Source organism: Melanotaenia boesemani, chromosome 11 (genome assembly GCF_017639745.1).
Source record: "Melanotaenia boesemani isolate fMelBoe1 chromosome 11, fMelBoe1.pri, whole genome shotgun sequence".
NCBI classification, from domain to species: domain Eukaryota; kingdom Metazoa; phylum Chordata; class Actinopteri; order Atheriniformes; family Melanotaeniidae; genus Melanotaenia; species Melanotaenia boesemani.
The window spans coordinates 2,422,408-2,450,228 of NC_055692.1; the positions used below are offsets into that span (position 1 = coordinate 2,422,408).

A 27,821-nucleotide genomic window follows, 5' to 3' on the forward strand; every position below is an offset into this window, starting at 1 on the left:
CGCTAGCTTGTCTTCTCACCATTTTTTGTTTTTTGTTTTTCACGTACTTCTCTTCTGTAGAGAAACAGCTTCATGCAGCCGGACATACCCCAACATGCCCTCCTTACGCCTGCCCTCACCTCATTGGCTCTAAAACCACGGAAGAGGCGGGGATCCCGGCAGTGACGCGGCATTTCCCGGTCTCGTTTTTTTTTTTTTTTTTTTTTTTTCACTTCCCGGTCTCTAAGAGAGGAGGAGGGACTTCCGCTCTCTAGGAGGGGGGAACAGACTTCCGGATAGGGCGGGACTTTGAGCAATCACGTGGCTGCTTCTGATTGGACAATACCACCTGTCATATCAGCTTGATGAACAACCGGCACGCCCACCTGTCATAAATCATGTCAACCATAGGGGGTCATAAATCATTTTTGACATGTAGTGGTACACGTGCGGGTCATAAATCACTTTTTGACATAAAGTGGGGCTTATCTTTTTGATGTCCCAGATGTAGCCATAATTTCCTGCTCATCAGAATCTCACCAACATTTTTTAATTATTAAAACCTGTTTTTAAACAGAAAATGTTTCTTCAGGAGGTCTTAAAGTGTATAACAGAACATGCTGTCGTCAGCGTAACTGGAGATCCTGCATCTATTTCCCTTTTATTTTTCCTTACATCTTGTCTCTAAATGTTTATTCTCAGGTAAAGAAGTCAGAAAAAACAAAAACACTGAATTTTTTTTACTCCAAATTACTGCGATAATTTTTTGCCACTCTAATCCTCCTGTATTGTCCTATAAACAGTGGGTGACGTAAGTAGGATTAATTTTCTCAACATGAGACTTAAACATGATTCTAATCATTTAGAATGTTGATTTTTTTTTCTCTGCAGGCTGAATATAAAACAAAAAGTCTACAAGCAATTGAGATTACAGGTAATTTTATAATTATGTATAAGAACATTTTACACAAGTTATTCTTAATTTAAAGTAATTAACAATCAGATTAGAAATGATCACATACAATGAAAATACATGAAAGAGTTTTACGTCATAGATAAATTTGAACATGTTCCATGTTTTATCCTCCAGAGTTCATGTTGCTCATCTCTTCCACATAAACACAGAACATGCTCTCCGACTAACAGAAGGAAAATCTGGATTCTGGAAGATGCTGGAAGCATCTTTTTATCACCGATAAGCAGAACCATTGATTTAACTCTACAAATTCATGATGTGAATTACTGACACTGAAAACTCATTCTGATGAAAGAAATCCCAGAACACGTCAGACAGATGTGAACACAGCTGTTTTCTAGTCTGACTGAGGCTTTAACTGCTGATGTTAATGATCATCAGTTTCTGACTCGAGTGAAAACCCAGAGTTAAACCCAGAGAACAAAACAGGATCTTCAGGAGATGGTACAACGCTTTTCCTCATATTTCTCCTTCAGGTCCTTCAGGTCCTCGTTTTGTTTCCTCATCAGAGTTTCCAGATCTTTGTTTTTCTTTTGGAAATCATTCTGTTCTTCAGCTTGTCTTCTGGCCTCCTCCATTAGTTTCTTGTTGTTTTCCTCTAATTCTTGTTTTTCTTTCTGCTGTTCTTTTATTTTTTCATCATCTTCTTTTATTTTCTTTTCATATTTTTCTCTCTCCTGTTTAAATTCCTCTTGAAGCTTTTCGAGCTTTCTGTCCTCCTCTTGACGTCTCTCTTCATCTTCTCGTTGTCGGTTGTCCCACCACTCTTTTCGTTCTTTCTCCCAGGCTTTCCGTCTTTCTTCCATCTCTTTTCTGCTCTCTTCTAGTTTTCTGTCAATCGTCTCCTTTTCTTCTGATTCTGACCTGATTTTTGTCTCCAAAGCTTCTCGTTCATGTTCCCACTTCTTCTGCTGTCGTTCTTCCTCCTCTTTTCTTTTCTTTTCTTTTCTTCCTCTTCTCTGGTTTTCTGCTCTCTTTTCCTTTGGTCACACTCCTTTTCAATGTTCTTCTTCATTTCATTCAGTTGTTCAGCTTTCTGTTTTCTTTCCTTTTCCATTGCTGCTCTCTCTTCTTCCATTCTTCTTTTCATTTCTTTCTCATGTTTCTCCTTCAGGTCCTTCAGGTCCTTGTTTTTTTTTCCCCATCAGAGTTTCCAGATTTTTGTTTTTCTTTTGGAAATCATTCAGTTCTTCAGCTTGTCTTCTGGCCTCCTCTTCATGTTTCTTCTTCATGTTCTCCATTTGTTTCTTGTAGTTTTTCTCTAATTCTTGTTTTTCTTTCTGCTGTTCTTTTATTTTTTCATCATCCTCTTTTATTTTCTTTTCATATTTTTCTCTCTCCTGTTTAAATTCCTCTTGAAGTTTTTCTAGCTTTCTGTCCTCCTCTTGACGTCTCTCTTCATCTTCTTGTTGTCGGTTGTCCCACCACTCTTTTCGTTCTTTCTCCCAGGCTTTCCGTCTTTCTTCCATCTCTTTTCTGCTCTCTTCCAGTTTTCTGTCAATCGTCTCCTTTTCTTCTGATTCTGACCTGATTTTTGTCTCCAAAGCTTCTCGTTCATGTTCCCACTGCTGCTGCTGTCGTTCTTCCTCCTCTTTTCTTTTCTTTTCTTCCTCTTCTCTGGTTTTCTGCTCTCTTTGTCTTTGCTCACACTCCTTTTCGATATTCTTCTTCATTTCATTCAGTTGTTCAGCTTTTTGTTTTCTTTCCTTTTCCATTGCTGCTCTCTCTTCTTCCATTCTTCTTTTCATTTCTTCCTTTTCTTTCTCATATTTGTGTTCAAGCTCTTCTTGTTGTCTCTTCATCTCTTCATTCTCCTTCAGGAGTCTCTCCATTTCTTTCCGTATCACTGCTTCAGCTTCTTGCAGCATCTCATTGGTGAAGCAGCTTCCTCCGTTTTCCGTCACCATGGTGTCGATCTTTCTGATCAGCTCATGGACCTGCGATCGGTTCTGTTTCTCTCGGTTATTAAACACGTGGTATCTTCCTCCACAGTCAGAGATCAGCTTCTTAAATGAGTCTTCACAATTATTTTCTATGTAATCTTCAATGGACAGTTCCTCATGTTCCAGATCATCTCCTCTCGTGAAAAGAACGATGGTGAACTTCTCAGAGTTCTTCCCAAAAACCTTCTTGATGAGTTGTAATGTCTCCTTCTCTTCTGGTGTAAGTCTGCCAATCTGTAACACCAGCAGGAAGACATGTGGTCCTGGAGCCAGAAGACTCATGCATTTCACCATCTCCTCACTGACTTGGTCGTTAGACAAACTGTTGTCAAACAGACCAGGTGTGTCGACCACGGCAACAGGACGACCGTCCACCATGGTATGGTCTTTTTGGCAGTTCTTGGTAACAGACTGTTGGCTGGATTTAAATTTGAATGTTTTACTGCCCAGAATGGTGTTTCCTGAGCAGCTCTTTCCACTGCCGGTTCTTCCGATCAGAACGATTCTGAGACTCTCGGAGCTCCGCTGCTCATCAGCACCTGTAAAACAAGAATGAAATCAAATTGAATTGTTAATAAATTGTTTAGAATATACAGTAACAACAATAGTTAACTACTGACAAACTGACACCCATATTGTATGATGAAAGAAAAATAAATTCAGCTAATACACTGACAGGCCAAAAACAATAAACAAAGAAGTCGCCACCCAAAGAAAACGTCACACACTTCAATATTTGTTTGGACTGCCTTTAGCTTCTATTATGACAAATTTTCACTATGTCATTGGTTCAATAAGCTTCTGATATGACACAAGATTTATTTCCATTCAGTGTTGTGTTAATTTTTCACCAGGATCTTTTATTGAGTCCGACCACTGAACAAAGTCTTCTCCAGCACATCCCAAAGGTCTCCTGTTGCCTGAACCACTCTGTCACAATCTGAGCCCCATGAATCCTGGTACTGTCCCATCAGGGAAGATGGAATAACCTTCTCATTCAGTATATTCAGGTATCAGCTGACCTCATTCTTTAGACACATAATGTTGCTGAACCTAGATCTGAATCTAGACTTGACCAACTTCAGCAACCCCAGATCATAGACTGCCTCCACAGGCTTGTACAGTAGCACTAGTCATGATGGCTGCATCCCTTCATCCAACTCTCTTCTTACCCTAATGCTCCATCACTCTGGACCAGGGTAGATCTGGACTCATCAGACCACATGACCTTCTTCCATGGGTCCAGAGTTCAGTCTTTATGCTGCCTAGCAACCTGAAGCCTTTTTCTCTGGTTAGCCTCACTGGTTAGTGGTTTTCTTCTGGCTCCACAGCTGTTCAGTCCCATAAGTTCCTTCACATTGTTCATGTGGAAATGTTCTAACTTTCACTATTAAACATGGTCCTGAGTTCTACTGCTGTTTTTCTTCCATCTGGTTCCCCCAAATGTTTAAGTGATCACCGATCACCATCCTTCAGGATGTTTTTCTAACCACTGCTGGGACGTGAGGTGATTTCCACGCTTGTAGGAAGATTGTGTGTAGCAGGTTGAAATGTTTTAAATGTTTCTTTTTGGTAAGTGAGCGCTGGTGGCAGGTAAGTGACGCTAATGCTGTAGGTGACGTAGTTCCGGGGGAGACGGCAGATTCAAACTAGGCGCCCAAACATTTATACTTTCAATCGATTGTATTTTGTGCCAACTTAATCAAAATATTCTTTAAAGTAGGACTATAGTGTCTTTAAAAGGTACACTCTGGAGCACAGCGGGGAGGATTTGGCCAGCCTGACAGATTTTATAGATCGTTGTTACGACAGAATCGTCATGGGGAAACCAAACAACACCTCCACCCCCTCCACCTCATCTAAATCCAAGAGACAGCGAAATGAGGATTCACCTGGAGCTATTTCACCACCGGGGAACGACTCAACAGATGTTCTGATCTCCATAGATAAGAAACTCAGTAGTTTTGATGCGCGTTTGAGTCTGGTAGAAATTCTCCACAAAGAGTTCCAGGCGCTACGTGAATCATTAGAATTCAGCCAGAAGCAGGTGGAAAGTCTGGCTGCAGAAAATGCCGGTCTCAGAGAGACGGTAAAATCCCTCACCGAGGGCTTGACCCGTCTCTCAGATGAAAATAAGAAGATCAAGGAAACGGTGATCGATCTGCAGGCGCGGAGCATGAGAGAGAACCTGGTATTTGCAGGGATTCCAGAGCAGACGGAGGAGGACCCCGAGACCACGGTGAAAAACTTCATCAAAACCCACCTGAAGCTCCCAGAGGAAACGGTGAAAAACATCTCCTTTCACAGAGTCCATCGGCTCGGCGGGAGGAAACCCGGGTCCAGCAGACCAAGACCCATAGTAGCGAAGTTCGTCAGCTTCAAACAGAAGGAGCAGGTGAAGAACCAGGGCTGCGAACTGAAGGGGACCAACTTCGGAGTAAACGACCAATATCCGAGAGAGATTCTGGACCGACGGAGAATCCTGTTTCCCATCAGACGGAAATCTATGGCTAATGGCGCTCGCGCTGTCATCGCAGTGGACAAACTGTTTATTAATGGACAACTGTACCGCGACCCGGACGTCACTCCGTGGCTCTTCTGATCCCAGGTGCTGTATGTCAATCTCTCCAAATGATCACTCTTAACTCGCCATTATAGATCACTGACAGTAGAACACACTGCTCGTCTCACCACAGCCTCTACACCTAGATCGATGTATTTTTTTCTGTTTTGTTTTTATATTTCACACAAATACTTTTCTCACTTTTCACTATCTTTCACGTCTTCACTGTTAATTGTAATCCAGCTCGTAATATCAGCAGCGCACGCGGCCGGTCAAAAACCGTCAGGATGCACAGCCGCACCATACATGATAAACATAAACACTCGCGTTTTATGTATGAGAGAACACGCATTAAGGTACATATACGGACATTTAACATACGGACAAACGCGCGCAATCAGGCTGCATGCAAACACGCGCGAACACGCAAGAGGGGCGCACAAGACACACGCGTCAGTAACACGCATGAAGCATTAAACCGTTCACAATAACCATGTTAAAAATCGTCTGTTGGAATGTACATGGAGCCGGTTCCAGGGAGAAGAGGTTGAAGATCTTTAATAAATTACAGGAGCTGCAGGCTGACATTGTCTTACTACAAGAGACTCATTTAACAAACTCAACCATAGATCTTCTTCAAACAGCTCAGTTTCCTCATGTTTACTCAGCTTGTTACAATTCTAGGCAGAGAGGAGTAGCTACTCTTATTAATAAGAGACTAAATTTTGACATAGATAGCACAGTAGTGGATCCGGAAGGCAGATTTCTGATAACTTTATTATCTATTTGTAATATCAAATTATGTATTACCAATGTATATGGCCCCAATGCAGATGATCCCTCCTTTTTCCACTCCCTGTTTGCTACACTCCAGAATTATTCAGATAACAGAATAGTGTTAGCTGGTGATTTTAATGTAGTCTTGACTGAACAAGATCGCTGCAGCACATCAGGTAGTCATCGAGTCTGGCAGTCGTCAGAAACTATCAAACAGTACATGAAGGATTTTGGTCTTTGCGATGCTTGGCGCTCTCACCATCCTAAACTAAGAGAATACACCTTCTTCTCTTCAGTTCACCACTCCTTCTCTAGAATAGATTATATATTAAATAGTAACTCACTAATGGGCGACATTTCAGAGACTCAGATACATCCAATCAGCATTAGCGATCACGCACCAGTTTCATTCACTCTGAGAAACAAAAATAATAAACCGATTGGTAAAAGCTGGAGATTTAACACCTCTTTATTGAAAGATCCTGAGTTTATTGATTATTTTAAAAAAGAATGGTCAATTTATATAGAAAAAAATGACATGCCTGAAACTTCAGCGTGTCTCCTTTGGGAAGCAGGAAAAGCAGTAATGCGAGGGAAAATAATTTCCTTCTCCTCACATAAGAAGAAGAAGGAAACAGCAAGAGTTTAGAATTAGAACTCAGGATTAAATCATTGGAGGAGGCTTACCGCATTTCCCCGCAGAGCACACAATGAATAATATAAGGAAAACTAAATTGCAGCTTAAAGAAATTATAGATAAAAAAACACAGTTTTTAGTGCAAAGACTTCGCTTGGAGAACTTTGAACACAGTAACAAATCTGGAAAGTTTTTAGCAAATCAACTAAAAACAAACAAGGAGAAAACAACAATCTCCTCTGTTAAAGATCAAGACGGAAACATCAGCCATGACTCAGACAAGATAAATGACACGTTTAGAAGCTTCTATAAAACATTATATGAATCACAGATTAATCCAACAGATGAACATATTGAACAATTTTTAAACAACATTAATCTACCAAAACTAAAAAATGAAAATAAAATAAATTTAGATGCACCTATTACTGTAGATGAACTCCACGAAGCTCTCAAACATATGCCCAACAATAAAGCCCCGGGTCCAGATGGTTACTCAGCAGAATTTTACAAGGAATTCTGGACAACGCTAGCTCCTACATTTTATAATATGTTGTTAGAAATACAGGAAAAACAAAAAATACCGCAAAATATGAACTTAGCTAATATAACACTATTGCTAAAACCAGGCAAAGACCCCCACACTTCCATCCAGTTACCGTCCCATATCTTTAATAAATGTAGACCTGAAAATAATTAGTAAAGCTCTTGCCAGAAGGATAGAAAAAATAACCCCTCTTATAATACATCCGGACCAGACAGGTTTTATAAAAGGTCGACATTCATCTACTAACACACGTAGACTAATTAACCTCATTGATTACTCTACTTTACATAATCTAGAATCCACAATCATTTCTCTAGATGCAGAAAAAGCCTTCGACAGGGTAAACTGGAAGTTTCTATCTGCAACACTAGACAAATTTGGGTTTGGACCTTCTTTCATAGAGTGGATTAAAATATTATATAATAACCCAAATGCATGTGTGAAAACCAACGATCAAACTTCTCCAAGCTTCCGCTTACAGAGAGGCACCAGACAGGGCTGCCCACTCTCCCCCTCACTTTTTGCCATTTTCATAGAGCCGTTAGCAGCTGCTATTAGACAAAATAGAGAAATTAAAGGAATCCAGGGCAAAAATATAGAACATAAAATAAGTCTTTATGCAGATGATGTATTACTCTTCCTTCAGAACTCACAAACATCACTCTCTGAGACAATCACAGTTATTAATAAGTTCTCATCAAAATCTGATTATTCTATTAACTGGTCTAAGACTACAGCCATGTCCATCAACTGTGACCTACAAAACATCCCTAATATCAAAATACAGACAGGAAACATTAGATATTTAGGTATAAATATTTCCCCCAGATTATCAGATTTAACAAAATTAAACTATGTTCAGCTACTAAAAACAATAGAAGATGATCTCTTACGGTGGAGGCGCTTACCCATCTCACTAATGGGGAGAGTTGCCACCATTAAGATGATGATTCTACCTAAAGTTAATTATTTATTTTCAATGATACCCACTAAACCCTCCACCAGTTGGTTTAAATCTCTGGACTCTTTCATATCCAAGTTTCTTTGGAAAAACAAGCCGTCACGTATCAGTCTTAAAACCTTACAGCAGACTAAAGATAGAGGAGGACTGGACCTACCAAACTTTAATAACTACTTTATAGCTAACAGGCTGCAGTACATCTCCAAGTGGCTCAAACCCAGTTATCTGGATGAGCCGTGGCTAGATGTGGAGCAGGCTTTGTGTGAGGACTTAGTCATCTCTGACCTGCCGTTCATCAGCTCAACCATCAAACCATATAAGTGCTTTAAAAGCCTTAACATCCGTTTTTCCTTAATGGCTTGGTGGGAATTCTGTAAGATAACCAGATCTTCCCTCTTTCCATGTAGACTTACACCCATCTGGAACAACCCTGACATCCTGCAGAGCAAAAAGATGATAAACTTCACTCAATGGAAGACTAAAGGAATACAACAGTTAGGACAGATAATAGAAAATGGAAACTTTGTATCTTTCAACACAATTGTCTCACAGTATGGAATCAACAGCAATAAATTCTTAGAGTACCACCAACTAAAATCAATTATATGTAAGAAGTATACCCCTGTACAGTTAGACTTGCAGCTTCCTATCAGAATAGCAGAATTCCTGAATCATAATACTCCAAAATTATTATCAAAAATATATAGATTACTTGCAAAGCTAGAAGACAGGATATCTCTCCCAACTTCAAAATGGGAAGATGATTTATCTAATAACTTTGATCAGAAAAGATGGTCACAAATATGTTTAAACACGTTTAAAATGACTCAGAATTCAAATATACAACTAATACAATTCAAAATTCTCCATAGAACTCATTATACAGGACACAGGATGTTCAGGATGGGCCTTTCACCATCAGATATCTGCCCACACTGCTCTGAGAACACCTCTGATAGCTACATCCATGCGCTGTGGTCCTGCACACCTGTCCAAAGGTTCTGGATTAAGGTGTGTGAAGATCTCTCAAAATGGTTTAAAACTAGTTTTCCTACAAACCCCACACTTTGCCTACTGGGCGACCTGGGTGACACTAACATAGGAATACACTCCATAAACTTGGTCCTCGCAGTCTTATGCATCGCAAAGAAAACTATTCTTGTGAACTGGAAAGATAAGAATAATTTGTCTATCCAGCAGTTTAGAAATCTCCTGTTAGATCACATCAGCATTGAGACAATGTCTGTCTCCTCCAGGAACCAGTCAGATGACTTTCATTCCCTCTGGTCCCCTGTGACTGGCTACATCACTTAATGTAGGTGGAGGATTGCGGCTTCGCTGGGATGGGGGCGGATGTGGGTGGGGGGGTCCCTGGTGGCTTCAGGTCTCCGGTTGTCTCCTGGGTGGGGATCTAGGCTGCTCCGCTGCTGGGTCGGCTGGGGGTTCCGGTCTGGGCGGGGCGGCATTGGGTGGGCCCCGGGGTGGGGCTGCCTCGTGGCGGTGGGGGGTGGCTGCCGGGGTGCCTGGGTCGGTGTCCGTCGGCCCCTGGCCGGGTGGCCGGTCGGGCCCGGGGTGGGCCGGGTGGGGGCCCCGGGCTCTGGGGCGTCGGGTCTCCCCCCGCTCCTGGGGGTGGGGGGTCTGCCGCTGCTGGGGGGGGCTGGGCCCGTCCTGATGTGCCGTGCCGGGGGTTGGTCCGTGCCCTGGTGCTTGGTCGCAGCCCCGGAACCTGGGTGGGGGTGTGTTTGTGTGTGGGTGTGTGTGTGTGTGTGTCTGTGGGTATGCTGGTGTGTGGGTGGGTGTAGAGGGACGTGTGTGCTGTATGTGTGTGTGGGTGTGTATGAAGGTCTGGGTGTGTGCGTGTATGTGTGTGTGTGAGTAGTGTGCGGGTGTGTGTGTGGAGGTCTATGTGGGATGTGGGTGTGTGTGAAGGTATGTATATATGAGTGTGTGCACGTGGAGGTCGAGGTGTGTGTGGAGGAGTGAAGGAGTGGGTGGAGGCGTGAGTATGTATGGAGGTGCTTGTGTGTATATGCAGGTATGTATGTGAGTGTGTGTGTAGTGGTGTATGTGTATGGAGGGGTATGAGAGTGTGTGTGTATGTGGGCACCGGTGTGTGTATTTATAGGTATGTGCGTGACGTGTGTGTGTGGAGGTATGTGCACGTATTGAGGTGTTGGTGTATAGAGGTGTGTGAGAGTGTGTGTGCGTTTGCAGGGGGTTAGGACGTGTCCTCTGGGGGGCGCCCTGGCTGGGTGTTGGGGGCGGGGGCCTGGGGTTCCCTTCCTTCGCCTCGCCCCCCTCCCACTCAGAAAGAGGAAAGTGGCCCCTTGGGCTGGGGGCTGGCCCCTGGGGGGGGTCGTGGCGTGCCTGGGTTGGGGTGCCTGCTCTGGGCCTGTGACGCCCTTCGGGGCCGGCGGGGGACGGGGGCGCCCTAAGCCACTGGCGGGTCGTCTTCCAGGGGGGAGGCTTACCCCCCTCTGGACCTACATCTCCTGACCCCTCCCCTCCCCACTCTTCACTACATACACAGGTAGGGCCGTGGGGGGTGTGCTTGTTGCGCTGGGCGGGGCAGGGGGGTCATCATAGTGGCCCCGTTGCTTCGCCGAGCGGCAGCATGCCTCCCAGCTTTTAATTCCACTTAGTCACTGAGCACAAATAACATTTGCAACATACAAACACGTTTTGGGGGGTGGAACATGCAAGGTCAGGTGGGTGGGACTGCTCAGGTGGCCCCACCCCCTCCTCAATGCAGTTACTGCCCCCCAATTTTAACCCTCTTTTTTTAATTGCAAACAGCACATAATATATTCCCTCACTAGTGGGGGAGGGAGGGGGGATGGGGTCTTCAAGCGCCCCTGTCTCCATGGATGGCCCGGGGGCGGGGCGGGCCGGGTGGCCTGTCGCGTTGGCCCGGGGCGTGGGCGGGCTGCCCCGGGGGGTTTGGCTGCTGGCCCTGGGGGGAAGGTGCTGTTTTGGGGGTGGGGAGTGGGGGACTGGGGCGGGGTGGGGGGGGTGGGGGCCTGGTTCATGTCTCCTCGCCTCCTGGCTGGGGCTGTCCCCCCGCGGCGTGGGGTGGCGGGAGGATGGTGGTGGGGGGATGGTGTTTGTGTGTGTGTGTGTGGGGGGGGGGGAGAGTGGTGTGTGTGTGGGGGGATGGGTGGTGGAGGGATGGTGTGTGTGTGTGGGAGGGTGGGGTGTGTGGAGGTGGATGTGTGGTGTGTGGGAGGGGGGGTGGTGTGGGTGTGGGAGGATGAATGGTGGAGGGATGATGTATGTGGGGGAGGATGGGGTATGTGTGGGAGAATGTATGGTGCAGGGATGGGGAGTGTGTGGGAGGATGGATGGTGGAAGAATGGTGTGTGTGCAGGAGGATGGATGGTGTATGGGAGGGAGGATGGTGTGTGTTTGGGGGAGTGGTGTATGTTTGGGAGAGTGGGTGATGGAGGGGTGGTGTGTGTGTGTGTGGGAGGATGGGGTACGTGAAGGTGGATGTTTGGTGTAGGAGAGGGAGGACGGTGTATGTGTAGGAGAATGATGTATGTGTGGGAGGATGGGTAGTGGAAGGATGGTGTGTGTGTGTGTGTGTGGGAGGTGTGAAGGTGGAGGATGGTGTATGTGTGGGAGGATGAGTGGTGGAGGGATGATGTGTGTGTGGGAGGATGGGGTAGGTGTGGGAGAGTGTATGGTGGAAGGATGGTGAGTGTGTGGGAGGATGGATGGTGGAAGGATGGTGTGTGTGTGGAAGGATGGATGGTGGAAGGATGGTGTGTGTGTGTGGGAGGACAGAGTATGTGAGGGTTGGATGGTGTATGTGTGGGAGGATGAATGGAGGAGTGGAAGGAGAGTGTGTGTGTTTGTGTGTGTGTGTGTTGGTCTGGGGGGGGGCAGGACTGGTTCTCGGGGTGTGCGTCTGGGCGCTGGGGTGTGGGGCTGGCCTCTGGCGGTGGCCGTCTGGGCGGGCCGGGTCCCCCCCGGGTGGCGTGCTGGCCCTTGGCCTGTGGGGGTGGGGGGTGTCCCTGCGCTCCTGGGCCCGGGCCCTCTGCCCCGTCTGTCCTGGGCGGCCGGTGCCCGGGGGGGTCGGGGACTGCTGGCCTCGGCCTGCCGGGGCCGGTGCCCTGTGTCCGCGGGGCGGCTCCTGCTGGGGTCTCCTGCTGCTGCCTTCCTGGGCGGGCGAGTGGTCGTCTCTGTGGACCGGTCGGGATCTGTAGCCTACGGGGGGGCTGGTGGCCTGGGTCTCGGGACCGCTGGCCTGACTCTGGCCTCTGTTCAAGTGAGGTGGCATCTGCATGATCACTCTGCATGGTCACTCCTTCCTGAACGTCTCCACACAGTCTTTGCGTCGCCATGTGGCCGAGTTCTCCAGCATATCCACACAGGTTTCTCTGCGCGTGTTCTTGAATACAGCAGTTTCACTTATATCTATTATCATATTTTTTTTCTTTTTTTTTTATTATTTCTGTTCTTATTATTATTATTATTATTACTCCTACTCTTATTATTATTACTACTACTATTATTATTATTACTATTATTGTGATTATTATTATTGTTACTATTATCAACTAGTTGTGTAATGACCTACTGGCCAGGATGATCTTAGCTATATATGTTGTAAGTAGTATGGATTACATGGTTTTCTGTATAATGTTTTAAGTCCCCACCCGCACTCCCCACACCCTTTCTGTCCCTCTCTCTCCCCTCCCTCTTCTCTCTACTTTCTTTTCTATCTCTCTCTCTCTCTGTCCCCTCCGGTCGAGTCCAGCATTAAGAGTCTGATTTAATAAAGTTTTTCATGTCATCAAGAGGGACTTTATACATGTAGTATAAATCCCTGCTTGATAGAGTAAAATTGCCCAGCACCAGACAGCAGCCAGACAATCATTCTGTTTGCAACGATGCTGGACAAGACAGGTAAAAAAAAAAATAAATAAAAAATAAAAAAAAAATAAATGTTTCTTTTTATTATGCCTGTTTCAGAACCACAATTTCTACAGGTCTATAAGGCTTCTGATGAAAGATTGAAACCACATGACATCTTCTCATCTGTGATTGGTCAGTAACAGAAGTGGAACACCAGAATCCACTTTAATAATGAAGGTAAACAAGGTTCAGGACATCATTTATTTACCTCTGACGTTGGTCTTTGTCCTGAACTCCTGAAGTCCAGACTGTAGCTGGGAAACCTCCTCCATTTTGCCAAACATGAACGTTTTAGTTGTATAGCCGTATGTTTTGTCATTACCAGGAATATTTTCTTCCACAGCATCCAGCAGCTCTGGGACCTGCTGCTTATCTTTGATGTTGAGAACAACAGATCTTCCTCCACAGCTCTGACGGAGCTCCTGAATGTCTCTGTTCTCTCTGATGAAGTTAACAACATCTGGAGCTGCAGGATCTGACTCCACAGTGAACAGAATCATGAGGAAGTCATTGACTCGAGAGCTGAATGTGTTCTGGATGGTCTGTAACTCTCCCTTGTCTTCATCAGTGAGGGGACCCACAGGTAGGACCAGGATGAAGGCATGGACCCCCTCAGGATCACAGAGGGAGACACACCTGAATGATTCCTCCATCACTGCCTCCTGAGGTTCTCCATACAAGGCAGGCATCTCCACCAGAGAAAGCCGACGTCCACACACCTCTCCCTGATGTTTAACACACTCTGATGAGCTGGAGGCTGAACGAAGCTCTGTCTGACCTAAAATGGCCTTGACTGCTGAAGTCTTCCCTGCTCCTCTCCTCCCAAACACAACCAGGTTTAATGCTGCTTTGAACATCTCAGACTTTGGTCTTCTGGTACCTTCAGTGAAGATGAGGGACCTTCCTTTGTTTTCCTGCATAATGTTTTCAATCTCCTCCATTAACTGTCTGCGGTCTCCATGAACCATGTTGTATTGTCTTCCTGCACATTCTCTGAGGAGTTCACTGACATCATCATTTATTTTATTCTCATGTGTGATGATGACCATCGAATATCTGAAGACATCTTCTCCAAACAAACTCAGGATGAACTTCAGGGAGTTTCTCTCATTTTCAGTGAAATCTGAAGGCTTCACTAACAGCAGCAGAACATTTGGTCCAGGAGGACAGAGACGCTCACATTCCTTCACTTTTCTTCTCACGTCTTCCTCAGACAGACTGAACAGATCCGGAGTTTTTACTACAGTCACTAGTTTTCCTCTCCACTCTCCACAGGAGGACACACAGGGTTTGGTTGGATAATATTTCTGGTGATGAACTCTTCGTTGTCCAGTGATCAAATTACCAAGTTCTGTCTTCTTGTTCTCACTTTTTCCCAACAGCACAACCCTGAGATCAGGTGCTGAAATACAGAGAAATGATTTAATGACACATTAAGTCACATCAGTGATCACAGTTCAAGAACACGTTTATAATTTAGTCCTAATTTATTTAAATGTTCATTATTTTCAGCTTAAACCAACTCATATTTTATGAAAAGGTGCTATATACGATGGGTATTTAAATACAATTTATGGAGGTCCAGTTCAAGAGAATGTCTTGCAGTTAAGGCCCAGAAGATCATTATGTTGAATTATTTAATGTTAACATATTTAAATATTTATTTAAGTAGCCTAGTAGTTGTTTCAAGATCTTCATGTACTTAATTCAATACAATTAATAGAAACAATTTTGTCAATATTCATATCCATTTAACCTAGGAAATAAGTTCTATTTATGACTGATGATATGTATAATATTCTCTCATTAACTAAATAAAAGCAGGGCAGCATTTCATTGTCAGACAAAACAAATAAAATGTGGAAATAATTCATGTTCAGATATATAGCTTAACTAGATAAAAAGAAAATAAAGGAAGAAAAAGATTTAATTTCCTCTTTTTTGATTCTCATCTTGATTCAAAAGTCTCAACCAATTTTACAGATAACTCTCAACAACAGTTTCAGAAGCTAATTTTCTTCCCATTTTCTCAGTGAAAGAACTGAGTTTCAGCTCATCCTGCCAGGTTTTTAGCCCTGAATGTGAAGATCAGGATCCTGGTAAACTGGTCATACTGGGCTCTAAAAGTACTGAGATTTCAGTGGATGTGTATGGAAGCAGAGAGCAGCCGTGTTTATGTTTTTTTAAGACCGTTTTCTTGTGAAAACAGATTATTTAAATGCAAGGTTGCGAGAGGTCTGGAGCCTTTTCCAGACATTCAACCAGACTCTCACTCCTAACAGACTTTAGAGACTCAGTTTCCTCCCCCTTGGACTGAAGGAGGAAGCCGGAAGAGAGCTCATGCTGAAAACATACAAACACCACACAGGTTTCCCCCCAGAAACCTACTTGTTGTTAATATATAGGAATTATAAAAATAAGATATATTAAGTATGTACATTAATAAATTATTTTGGATTTGATTGACTGTGTTTGGGGTTTACTGGCAGCAGTGCTGGTTTACAGTCTAACTGCTGCAGGAATCAAGGACCTGCTCCTCCATGCTTTGAGCAAGGAGCTCTGGAGGGATTTCAGTGTTTGGGAGGGATGTTAGATGGAGGGGAGAGGGCTGTCCTTCAACATGGATGAGAGCTTAGCCATTCTCTTATTCTCTCTCAACACCTTGACTGATGGGTCCAGGACTCATCCCAGTACAGAGCCGTTCTGTACTGGGATGCCTCACTATAGTCTGTACAGCAACGTCAGATGGAGGAATTCATCTTAATAATAATAATAATAATAATAATAATAATATTACATTTTATTTAAAGCGCCTTTCAGGGCACCCAAGGACGCTGTACAAAAGAAATAATAAAACATTAAAAGTACAGGAAAGGCACACATATACAACACTATCTAAAAACCTAAACATAAAGGGCAGAGTGGCGAGGATGTGATTAAAAATAATGTTACAGACAGTATGCTGTTCTGAAAAGATGAGTTTTGAGTTTGGAGATGAAGGTGAGGAGAGAGTCTGTATTGCGGAGGTCAGGAGGAAGTGCGTTCCATGGTGCTGAGACGGGCAGGAGGGACAGAGAGATGGATAGAAGAGGAGGAATAAAGACATCTGGAAGGGGTGACTATGTGGAGAAGATCTGAGAGGTAAGGGAGTGAGAGTTTATGTATGGATTTGTATGTATGGAGGAGGATCCTGTATTCTATCCTGTACTTGATGGGAAGCCAGTGGAGTTCTTGCAGAATGCGAGTGATGTGATGAAAGGAAGGAGTTCGGGTGATGATGCGGGCAGCAGAGTTCTGAACCATTTGGAGTTTCTGAAGGGATTTTTGTGGGAGGCCAAAGAGGAGAGAGTTGCAGTAATCCAGGCGGGAGGTGACAAGGCTGTGCACCAGGATAGAGGTGGTGTGAGGGGTGAGGGAGGGGCGAAGACGGCTGATATTGCGCAGATGGAAATAGGCTGAGCCGGTGATGTTATTGATGTGTGAGGTGAATGATACAGTGCTGTCGAGGATGTCACCCCCATTGACCTGGGGGGAGGGGGAAACTAAGGCGTTGTTGATGGTGAAGGAGAAACTATTAACTATCGAAAGGGTGGATTTGGTGCCAGTGAGGAGAATTTCAGTTTTATTACTGTTCAGTTTTAGGAAGTTGGTGGTGAACCAGGATTTTATTTCCAGGAGACAGACAGAGAGGGAGGTGGGTGGGAGCGTGGAATTTGGTTTACAGGACAGGTAGAGCTGGGTGTCATCCGCGTAACAGTGGAAACAGACATTGAATTTACGGAAGATGAGACCAAGGGGGAGGAGATAGGTGATGAATAGAAGGGGCCCCAGGACAGAACCTTGGGGCACACCAGTGGAGACTGAGGAGGGATCGGAAGTGAAAGATATCTTGGAGATATGTTTGTTAAATTTTTTATGTTTTGCCTCATTAAGCCATTTCCCATTGGAACTTTTAGCCACAGTTTCTGAACATATGGGAACTGGTTTAGTTTTACATAACAGTAAAAATGAGCCCCTGGACTCATGTTTCCAAACTCACCAGCATCTGTAACGGCAGCCATGATGGAACCTGGTGTTGTCCTCTGTGTCAGACTTTGATGATCATCTGGTAAACTGTCTGTAGCTTCCTTAAACTCCACATGTTCTCCATTGTTCTCTTTAACAATCTGACCACAGCGTGTCAGCAGCTCTGGAAGTTCAAGGTTCTTCTGCATCAGATATCTGTATCTACATTTTCTGATCATCTCCTTTAACGGAGGCTGTTTCATGTAATCTTCCATCAAACCTGAACGTTTCTGTCTGGGAGGTAAAATCAGAATCAGTGAATGATTAAATGATTGATCATTGAAACTCTGGAGCACTCTGCAGAGAATATCTTTCTGTTCCTCAGTGAAAGTTTCAGGCTGCAGAACCAACAGGAACACATGAGGTCCAGGATCAGAGACACTCGTACAATCTTTTACAAACTCTGTCAGTTTGTCTGCTGTAGGAAACTGCAGATCTGGAGTATTGATGACGATGATTTTGTCCTCTTTCACTGTTCCACTGATTCTCAAACAGAACTGACGTTTTTTATTAAAAGCATCCACTCCCAATATGAAGTTCCCCACTGAGTTCCTCTTAGGCCAGCTGCCTCCCAGCAGAACCATCCTCAGCTCCGACACTGGAAGGAAATAAATATTAAACACAAGTTAAACTGCAAGAGATCTTCATTTAAGAAGGAAAAAACAGAAATGATAACAAACGTAACCAAAGCTGAGAAGAAATTACTTTATAATCACATTAACTATCTCTGAGTAAAATATACTGTCTTTACTTTCTGTTTTAGCTTTTAATGTTTTCATACTTCAAATATCCAAGTTATCAGTCTCGATATTGGTAAATGGTTTGTATTCATACAGCGCTTTACTGTACCTGGAACAACACCCAAAGCACTTTACATTATACATCACATTCACCCATTCACACACACATTCACACACTGATGGCGGAAGCTGCCATGTAAGGCGCTCGACCACGTCCCATCAGGAGCAGTTAGGGCTTTGGTGTCTCGCCCAAGGACACCTCGAACTCGACTTGGCCGAGGATCGAACCGAGACGACCGCTCTACCTTGCTGAGCCATGCCGCCCCATACATTAACATGAAATATTACTATAAAAAAATCAATAAACTTTACTGGATAAAGTTTAGCCTTTTTGGAGCATCAACTTCTTTTTATTTCTTAGATGGTAAAAATGTTTACATAAAAGGATATTTAATCAGTTTCTACACGTTAGTGAGTTCTGTGTGAAGGAACAAGTTATCTTCCCCTGTAACCACGCAAACAATTAAAATATGCAAGGCGAGGTAAATTTATCTGTTAGCTATTATCTGTATTATCTGTATGTGTTATCTGTAGCTATTTGTACAGCACGTTTCATGTACAAGACAATTCAAAATGCTTTACATAAATCATCACAGCAGGGTGCAGAAAACAATACAAGTACATTAAAAATAAATAAAGATTAAAAGAAATGCAAATAATAAAATAAAAACAGAAGGAAGATACTAAAATAAAATAGATAAAATGCAAGAAATAAAGTTAAAGATAATATTAAAACATGATTCCAGCTTAACAGAACCAGATCCAGATCTGGACTCTAAATAAAAACTAGTCCAGCAGCAGAGAACAGGTGGCTCTTTAACCTGGATTTAAATAAACTGAGGGTTTCAGCTGATCTGAGGCTTTCTGGGAGTTTGTTCCAGACATGTGGAACATAGAAGCTGAATGCAGCTTCTCCATGTCTGGTTCTGACTCTGGAACTGATAAGAACCTGGATCCAGATGACCTGAGGGTTCTGGTAGGTTCATACTGGGTCTGATGTATGTTGGTCCTAAACCATTCAGAGCTTTCTAGACCAGCAGCAGAACTTTAAAGTCTATCCTCTGACGGACCGGCAGCCAGTGTAAAGACCTCAGAGCTGGACTGATGTGGTCCACTTTCTTGGTCTTAGTGAAGACTGGAGCAGCAGAGTTCTGGATCAGCTGCAGGTGTCTGACTGATGTTTTAGGTAGAACCTGTAAAAACACTGTTACAATAATCAAGCCGACTAAAGATGGAAGCTGGACTAGTTTTTTCAGGTCCTGCTGAGACATCACATCTTTTACCCTTGATATGTTCTTAATGTTCCATCACTACACCCAGATTTCTGGCCTGGTTGGTGGTTTTTAGGTGTATAGACTGAAGCTCTGTGGTGACTTTTAATCGTTTCTCTTTCGCTCCAAAGTCCATCACCTCAGTTTAGTTTTTGTTTAACTGAAGAAAGTTCAGGCACATCCAGTCATTAATCTCCTCAATGCATTTACCAAAAGCATTATGATTATTAGCATTTTGCTAATAATGTCAGAGAAATAGGACTTTCTTCCATTCTTCAGTTGTAGATTATAAGAGTGAAGTTTCTCTTTAAACATGTCATAATGAACCTGTAGATTTGTTTTTCTCCATCTACACTCGGCTTTCCGACACTCTCTTTTTCCATGCTTTACCAGTGTGGCATTGCTCCATGGAGACTTTTTCTTTCCAGAGACAACCTTCACCTTAATAGGAGCAATGACATCCATAATATTTAACATTTTAGCATTAAAACTAGTGACAAGCTCATTGGCTGAACCACCTGACAGGGCAGGTGTTGAAGAGAAGACCTGGTTAAACATCCCAGTCATATTTTTAGTTATGCAGCTGTTGAGACATTTGTGTGAACAGGAAATGTACACTCAAAGAAAACACAGTAATGATCAGACAGGCCCACATCACACACAGTAACCATGGAAACATCCAAACCCTTCGAAATCACCAAGTCTAGAGTGTGTCCTTTAATGTGTGTGGGCTCTGTTATATGCTGAGTCAGCCCAAAGTTCTCCAGACTGTTACCCAGTTATTTAGTCGCTTTGTCCTGAGGATTGTCTACACGGATGTTAAATCACCAACAATAATTACACAGTCAAAATCCAAACAGATTGTAGCAGCAGTTCACTAAACTCATCATAAAATTCTGCTTAGTGCCCTGGTGGTCTAAAGAAATTTAGAAATACTATTTTTAGTGCTGGGCAATGATCAAAATTTTTACATGCAAAATGTCTCTTTCCTTTAAAAAAAAGGCCTACAGCTATAAAAAGAACATGCAGTAAGTTTTGGTTTACAAACACGACATCAGGGGTCTCCAACCTGCAACTCTGGAGCTGCAAGTGTGTCTCTGGACCTTCCACAATGCCTCTAAATACGTGGCTAAAATATTTTTTTAAATCTTTCTTGTCATTAGGTTGGAAACCATGGACTTTTTTTTTCTTTTACATCATTTTCCACAAATATCTACATCCCTTAGAAGAAAGTCTGTCTATCCTCTTTTTATAAAGGTTTTATGTGTTTCCTTTATTTTAAAACCTTAAAAATTGAAATAATAAATGTGGTTCTTCAAAAATAACAAACATCCTATGGTGGCTCTTCATTAAAAATATATATTAAGTTTCCTTTTTGAAAAGTCTGGTAACATTTGCATCTCTAAAGGAGTTTTATTTAGCTGGCTGAGGGAAAAATGTCTCTTTGGATTGGAAAGGCTGCAGACCCCTGCACTAAACACATAAACAGGTTTAGCAGCAGTTTTCTCTTTAAACAGCAACAGATAAAATATTTCTTCATGTATAAAACCACATATTTATGAGAAAGAAGGATGAAATGTTCAGGATTTACTAACTAAAAGGTAAAAAGTCAGCAGGATGAATTTAAAGCTGTGAAGCTGCTTCCTTCTAAACACAGAAGGAACAATATGTGATGAATATCAGCATCAGGTGAACAGACAGAAAGCAGGATTAGAATCTCACAGCTTCTAGATGGTGAGGAGAGAGAAATATTCACAATATGCACAATAACTTCCATCCATGCACCTTCACTGCTTCATTATCCACATTTCTGGATATAAATTCTCTAAACTTTCATTCTTAGCTTGACTGTTTAGCTTCACCTCTGCACCTGCAGCCTCCGCTACCGGGAGTTAAGGGTTAACATCTGGTTTCCGGGTGTAGCGTCAGGTCTGTAGATGTAACTATAAACATGTGTGGTATCCACAGAAAGTCCAGAATCTCAGCTACCAGCTCAGTAAAACCATTTCTATCACCAACAAACAAAGTTAAGACAACAATAATTCAAAGACTAGCTACATAAAGTCTGAAAAACAGGTAAACACAGATGATGTCTCCCCATGAACACGAACAAATGACTCCTCTACTGAAAGCTCCACTGAAACTCTATTCCGGAAGTCAGGAGATCTCGACACCGGAAATTGTTCTTCTTCGTGTGGCAACACAGACTTCCGAACCCGAATAAGAAGTTCTTCTACTGGAAGTAAAACGTGACGGAGAAAGAGCGTAAGTAAAAGAGTGTTTTAATTATCATCTATCTAACAAGTGGTATTGTCTCTAATATGCATTTTCTTGCTGTCTACAAATACAATATATAAAATATTTAGAGGTCATTAACTGCTGTTTCTCTGACCAAGTGCATCTTTCAGATTGATAGAAAAATACGGGCTAACGTTAGCTTTGCTAAGAAACTGTCCTTTTAATCAGAAGCTGGGCAACGTTTTATGGGAATTTAATCTGCCTTTTGCTGGGTTGTGGTGTAAAATATATTTGTGCTCAGTCACTCCCAGTACCTGAGCTTAAGCAGTGTAAACAAATAGCAGAACAGTCACTGCTAATGGCAGTTTTAATCATTTTGTAGAGTTATAATTCCTCCTCCATTTTCTTTCTGTGTTGGTAAAGGATTCTCATTGTACAACCTTGTATCAGCCTGTATTACAATCTGTTAACTAATAAGTCTTCTGTTGTCCTTCTCTTGTCAAGATGACCCCTCTGGAGTGAAACCTGTTGTCTGGGTTTGGGTAAGGCGCTGAGTTTAAGTGACCAGCAGGTAAATGAAAATGTTAAGTTACGTGTATGTATGTGTGTTCACATTTATAATGTATTTAAAGATGTTTTTTTTTTATTATTTGCACTTTTTTCCAACAGTCACATCTCCCTTTGCTCCAGAACTAATCTCTTCGATCCCTTTCTTTAGGGCTCAGGTTCTGGTTCTGCTTCCACAGCAGATGCTGGAAAGCAGATTGTACTTTCTACAACAGACTTACAGAAGACATAAAACAATCAGACATCAAATGATTTTAGCTTCTTTAAGACGTACGCTCAGTCCTTTCCTCTAGACTACTCTACTCTAGGCTACTCAGTTCGGGCCCACAAGGGACACAGCCCTGCAGGTTTTTAGTGTCTCCCTACGGCAACACACCAGACTCAAATTCAACGGGTCCAACAGCCGTTCCACCCCCCGTCTATATTTCACTTAAATGGTTCAGTCCACCTGCTCCTTCAGCTGCGGAGCAGCAACAGACAGACAGCCAGTGGATGCGAAGACGGCAGGATGCCCCCAAAATAGGGAATTTTAAAAAGAAAAGAAAAAAGCTGAGACTGGAGAGAGAACAGAGGGGTGGACAGTACGTCACCCAGTTCTTTCAGAGGCGAGGTGGTCGGTTAGTTTGTCTGATGGAAAGTTGTGGAACATCAGCTTGTTGTCTCTCCTAAACTTTGTCCATAAAAGCTAGCTCACTTTACTTCATATTAGCTCATATTTGTGAAGAAAACTCTGGATTTTATTTAATTTCACTGTTGTTTTAATCAAATAATCAAGGCAGGCAAACGATTAGCAAGCTGCTCTACTAAAACATCATGCATGTCCGAACAGACACGAGAGCAGCCGAAGCATTACATGATTGGAGATACTATATATAATATATATATAATAGAACTGCTGATAGAATAGAAAGCTGGACTTCAACAACTTGATAAGTGAACTTTCCAGGGAGAAAACTCCACGTTGGGCTCTTGGTGAAAAAGGCTGAGCAAGAACCAGTGATTGTGAATGAGATTGCAAGAGCTTGACTCAGCAATAGTTTACCTTTACCTCTCCTTGATATCTTATTACACAAAGTTCTACCTTTTAAAATGTGATTATTTAATTTTAAAGACGCTCCCAGCCGTTGTTTGACTATAAATCTCCACAGTGGTTTGCTTGTGACCGTTTTACATTCAGTTCATAAACAACAATAAACCATGTGAGGTCCTGCTATTTTTGCTCTTGTTTATGAGCCTACCTCATTTATTTTACCATTTGCATCTGATTTAATGATGATAATGCCTCCAATACAATAAATCATAAAAATTGAGCAGCCATTTTGTTTTTGATGGAGTTTTAGCTGAGATCTGATTTTTTTCTCCACAGATTATGAATGCATTTCATTTTCATGGAAGAGGTTATTTTGTATTTAAGTTTTGTATTTGTAATTTGTTTTGTAATTATCATGAGATAATTGATTAAGTATTTAAAAAAAGATAGATGTTTTTTTTAAAATGTAAAGTATCCATCTTGCAGCAAATATTTGAATCTAAATTAAGTTAATTTTATTTTTAGTGCTTCCCCTACCAACTAGCCTGTCATGTTTTTCTTTTATTTTCTTTAAAATTTAATTTATTTTAATGCTAATTTAATGGTCAAAATACCATTAAAACTGCCAATTGGATTTATTACACTATTAAAGTTTTCGGGGGGGGGTCACTCAGTTTCTTTTCATGGGGCCCAAAATCTCTAGCAGCGCCCCTGTTGACGAGACAAAAATGTTCAAGGGCTGATTGTCCAACATTAAAAATGCAGGACATTTCTGCCTATTGTGAGCGCAGTCAGCAATGCTGCTGCACCTTGACCACGCCCACCACCAGACATGCAGCGCACACAGACAAGCAGTTCATTCATTCATATGTTAACCTTTCCCGTTTTCCTCTTCTGACCGTGGTCAGGAGACAAGGGGGACAATCCTTCCTTACCGCCACAGATAAGTGTGCAGCTTGACTCCATCACGCTTGTGTCTACGTCTTCTACCAGGAATCTTGGTGTCATGGTAGACAACCAGCTGACCTTTAAGGACCATGTTGCCTCGGTTTCCCGGTCTTGCCGATTTGCTCTCTACAACATCAGGAGGATCAGACCCTACCTGACTGAACACACGACCCAGCTCCTGGTCCAGGCTCTGGTCATTTCACGCATTGACTACTGCAACTCCTTACTGGCTGGCCTGCCTGCATGCTCAGTTAAACCTCTGCAGATGATCCAGAATGCAGCAGCACGTCTGGTCTTCAACCAGCCCAAAAGAGCTCATGTCACTCCGCTGCTAATCGCTCTCCACTGGCTTCCAGTTGCAGCGCATCAGATTCAAAGCTCTGCTTCTGGCTTACAAAACAAGAACCCAAACAGCTCCGGTCTACCTCCACTCCTTAATCCAGAGCTACACTCCCTCTCCACAGTTACGCTCTGCCAGTGAAAGACGCCTAGTGCTCCCACCACAAGGTGGCGCCACATCAGTAGCTAGACTCTTCTCCTCTGTTGTTCCCCTGTGGTGGAACCATCTACCAAACTCCGTCCGATCCGCAGAGTCCTTATCCACTTTTAAAAGCAAGCTAAAGACTCAGTTGTTTAAGGAGCATTTCCACATTTAGCTTAACTAAATGAGTTATAAAGATTTGTCCAGCTCTTTGGCTCAACCACCTACTGAAGAAGCTGCTGCACTTATACCCAAGATGATGTTGTTTGATGAATTTGTGATCTTGTATTTAAACAAAATGACTGCCAAAAAAAAAAAAAAAAAAAAAAGAGCACTGCCTCTACATGACAGCACCTGGTCCAGCTGGACTCCCAGCTGTCTGACTATCACTTAATGATGACGTCCATCTTGTTTGAATTCTTGATTGTGTTGTTCTTACTCTCAAATGTAAGTCGCTTTGGATAAAAATTCTACTAAATGACAGTAGGCAGAGAAATGAATATGCTTGGACAAGAAAATGTAAAAGGAAAATAAAGCAAAATAAATACAGACATAAAAATAAAGGAAAGAATAAAAAACAATCACAAAAAAAATAAATAAACTGAACTAAAAATGACATGGAAAGGTAAATAAATAAGAATATTAACACAAAGTAAATTTAAAATGGCTGAAAATGACAAAAGAAATATAAATTTGTGTCATGTTTTATATGTTTCTTAATGGTACATCAAGTTGTTTGTTGAGCCATTTTTATATTTCCGTATTTATTTTTTATTTTGGCAGTTTCATTCCTCCATATAGAGTGAAGATTTATTGAATGTGGTCTGTAAGTTTTTAAAAAGTAAGTTTTTAAAAACTTTTCTACTAATCCAACCTTAAAGAAATGTTGTATAACACCCATTTTATAACAACTCTTACCTTTGCTGTAGATAAAAACAACACGTGGTTAACACTGAACCACGAACAGGAAATATTAATTAGTTCATTAAAAAAGAATAAAACATTTTAATATTTTCCACAGATAAAAATGTAAAAATGAACCTGGAAGAGAAATCAAGCACTTAAACTTGGTTTGTGGTTAGGACATTTCTTAATGTCAGAGTTATGCACATTTCTTTAAAACGCATCTGTAAATTAAGCACATAAAAAACCAAAGATCCTTGAAGAATGTCCACTGGCTAGCGTTCTAACTCCATGTCAGAACTCATCTATTTGTACCTCTGTGGTAAATTGTCCCAGAATCAAGTCTGAGATCCATTGATCATAGAGCTCGTTGTATATTTAATTGAGGGATGACTCCTAGGTCAAGACCTAGGTCAATCCAAGTGAATAGCCGACTGCTAAAGTTCCTTTTGAACATGATGGTACAGGCAAGAAACACAGTCTAGCTCAGGGGTCCCCAAAGTCGGTCCTCGAGGATCGCTGTCCTGCAGATTTTACAATGTTTCCTGCTTCAACACACCCGACTCAAATGAAATAGATCCAACAGCCTACTATGTTTTGCACAATGACTCATGAGCCTGGTGCTTTTGGAGCAGGGACACATCAAAAACCTGCAGGATTGTGGCCCTTGAGGACCAAAGCTGGGCACCCCTGGTCTAGAAAAACATTTTACCATCTGTTGAGAGAAAAGGGAGTTCTTCTCTGGGTCATAAAATCTTGGGAGAGTCGGGCTACACAGGTCTGCCTTTTCAACTGCTTGTTCACTAACTTTGAATTGCTTCTGTACATAAAACTCTCAGCGATGTTTATTGATCCATTAGACAATCAGATTTCCATGTTTAGTGTTAATTTCATGAGTGTGTGAATCACCACAAACCTTCATCATCCTCTGAACAGCAGCATGTTCAGAGTGATTTCTAGAGAGATTTTTAATGCAGACTTAGTTCAGTTAAACTTACTGTGAGGTAGTAGGATTTCATAGCTGCTGCTGCGTTTAAGAGGTTGAACATCTGTCAAGACAGAAAGACACAGACATGTTGTCTAAGTTATTATACACACACATGCAAACAGTATCACACAAAAGTGAGTCCACCCTTCACATTTCAGCAACACCTTTATTATATCTCCTTAAAGGACCATCCTGGCTGCACCCCTCCCCCTGGTGTGTGGTGGGTGGGCAGCAGTTTATTGGCTGCAGTCTCTGTACATCCTGGACATGGTGACACCTGTCCCCCACTTGTCCTGCCCTGTGGACGATCCCAGGCACTGGAGCTGCTGCCAGTTGGTTGGTTCGCCCTCTGGGGGAAGTTTCCAATGTAGGTTTTTGTAATTTATGCATACGTGACACGTGCATGTACATAACTGCAACAGGAGGGCAGAAAGCTCATCTGTCAAGGGAAATATGCTTTGTGTTCGTCTTTACCGAGGGAGTTGTTGTGTGTTTGACTGATCCAGTCGTTAAAGGTGAAAAGGGAATATGTCAGGGAAAACGTGGGAAATCGGTTTCCCATAAAGAAACACCAGAAAGCAGTCTGGATTTGTGGGATTGGCCACGTAAAATGGAAAGCTATGTACTGGCACCAGGTCTGCAGTGCTCACTTTCTCTCTGGCCTTCTGAGGACACCAAAGACATGGACTATTTTCTTCTGCAGACATGAAGGGGAGCTCAAAAGACTTCAAAATAGGAGGCAGCAGGAGTCCATCATGTGAAACTGTCTAAGTACACATCAGCGCTCATCATGTTTGTGGAAGTATCTCAAAATGCGTGAGGTTAATAATAATAATAATAATAATAAATCTTTATTTGTATAGCACTTTGAAAAACAGAGTTTTTCAAAGTGCTGAACAGCACACAGCAAAGAAAACAATGACAAGACACATACAAGAGTACAGCATGAAAATTAAATAGATAAAATATTATAATATTATAAAAACGCCAATCAATAAAAGTGCGTTTTAAGAAGTGATTTAAAAGTTGAAACTGATGATGCCAGCCTTATCTCCTCAGGCAGCCCATTCCAGAGTCGAGGGGCCCGGACAGAAAAAGCTCGGTCACCTTTGGTCTTGAGTTTCGACCCCGGAACAGCCAAAAGAGACCTGCCTGAGGATCTAAGGCTGCGTGGAGGCTCGTAGGGTGTCAGTAAGTCCGTAATGTAGCTGGGTGCCAACCCTAAAC

The 27,821-nt window shown here is 42.5% G+C and overlaps 2 protein-coding genes across 2 annotated transcripts; both read right to left on the reverse strand.

Moving 5' to 3' along the window:
- Window positions 1-1,389: 1,389 nt before the first annotated feature.
- Window positions 1,390-17,449, reverse strand: LOC121648526 (GTPase IMAP family member 8-like). Its single transcript, XM_041998719.1, has 4 exons — window positions 17,343-17,449; window positions 13,512-14,705; window positions 2,107-3,437; window positions 1,390-1,935 (listed from the first exon to the last, which is right to left on the reverse strand). Exons 1-4 carry the CDS (start codon window positions 17,362-17,364, stop codon window positions 1,390-1,392), a joined length of 3,093 nt encoding a protein of 1,030 aa, XP_041854653.1. The 5' UTR covers window positions 17,365-17,449.
- An 8-nt stretch (window positions 17,450-17,457) lies between these two features.
- LOC121648527 (GTPase IMAP family member 8-like) lies at window positions 17,458-27,231 on the reverse strand (the record flags this gene model as incomplete). The annotated part of the gene is made up of 3 exons (XM_041998720.1): window positions 27,227-27,231; window positions 26,605-26,655; window positions 17,458-17,966 (listed from the first exon to the last, which is right to left on the reverse strand). Coding segments are annotated over exons 2-3 (510 nt in total), but the record flags the coding sequence as incomplete, so codon positions are not given.
- Window positions 27,232-27,821: the final 590 nt, after the last annotated feature.

What these genes read in the sequence shown, in the direction of transcription:
- LOC121648526 (XM_041998719.1), bottom strand. Translation starts at nt 17,364, where the DNA reads ATGGCTGCCGTTACAGATGCTG. An exon ending in GGCTGCCGTTACAGATGCTG is followed by an intron (nt 14,706 to 17,342) that starts GTGAGTTTGGAA and finishes TCTGTATTTCAG; the next exon opens with CACCTGATCTCAGGGTTGTG. An exon ending in GACAAAGACCAACGTCAGAG is followed by an intron (nt 3,438 to 13,511) that starts GTAAATAAATGA and finishes CTTGTTTTACAG; the next exon opens with GTGCTGATGAGCAGCGGAGC.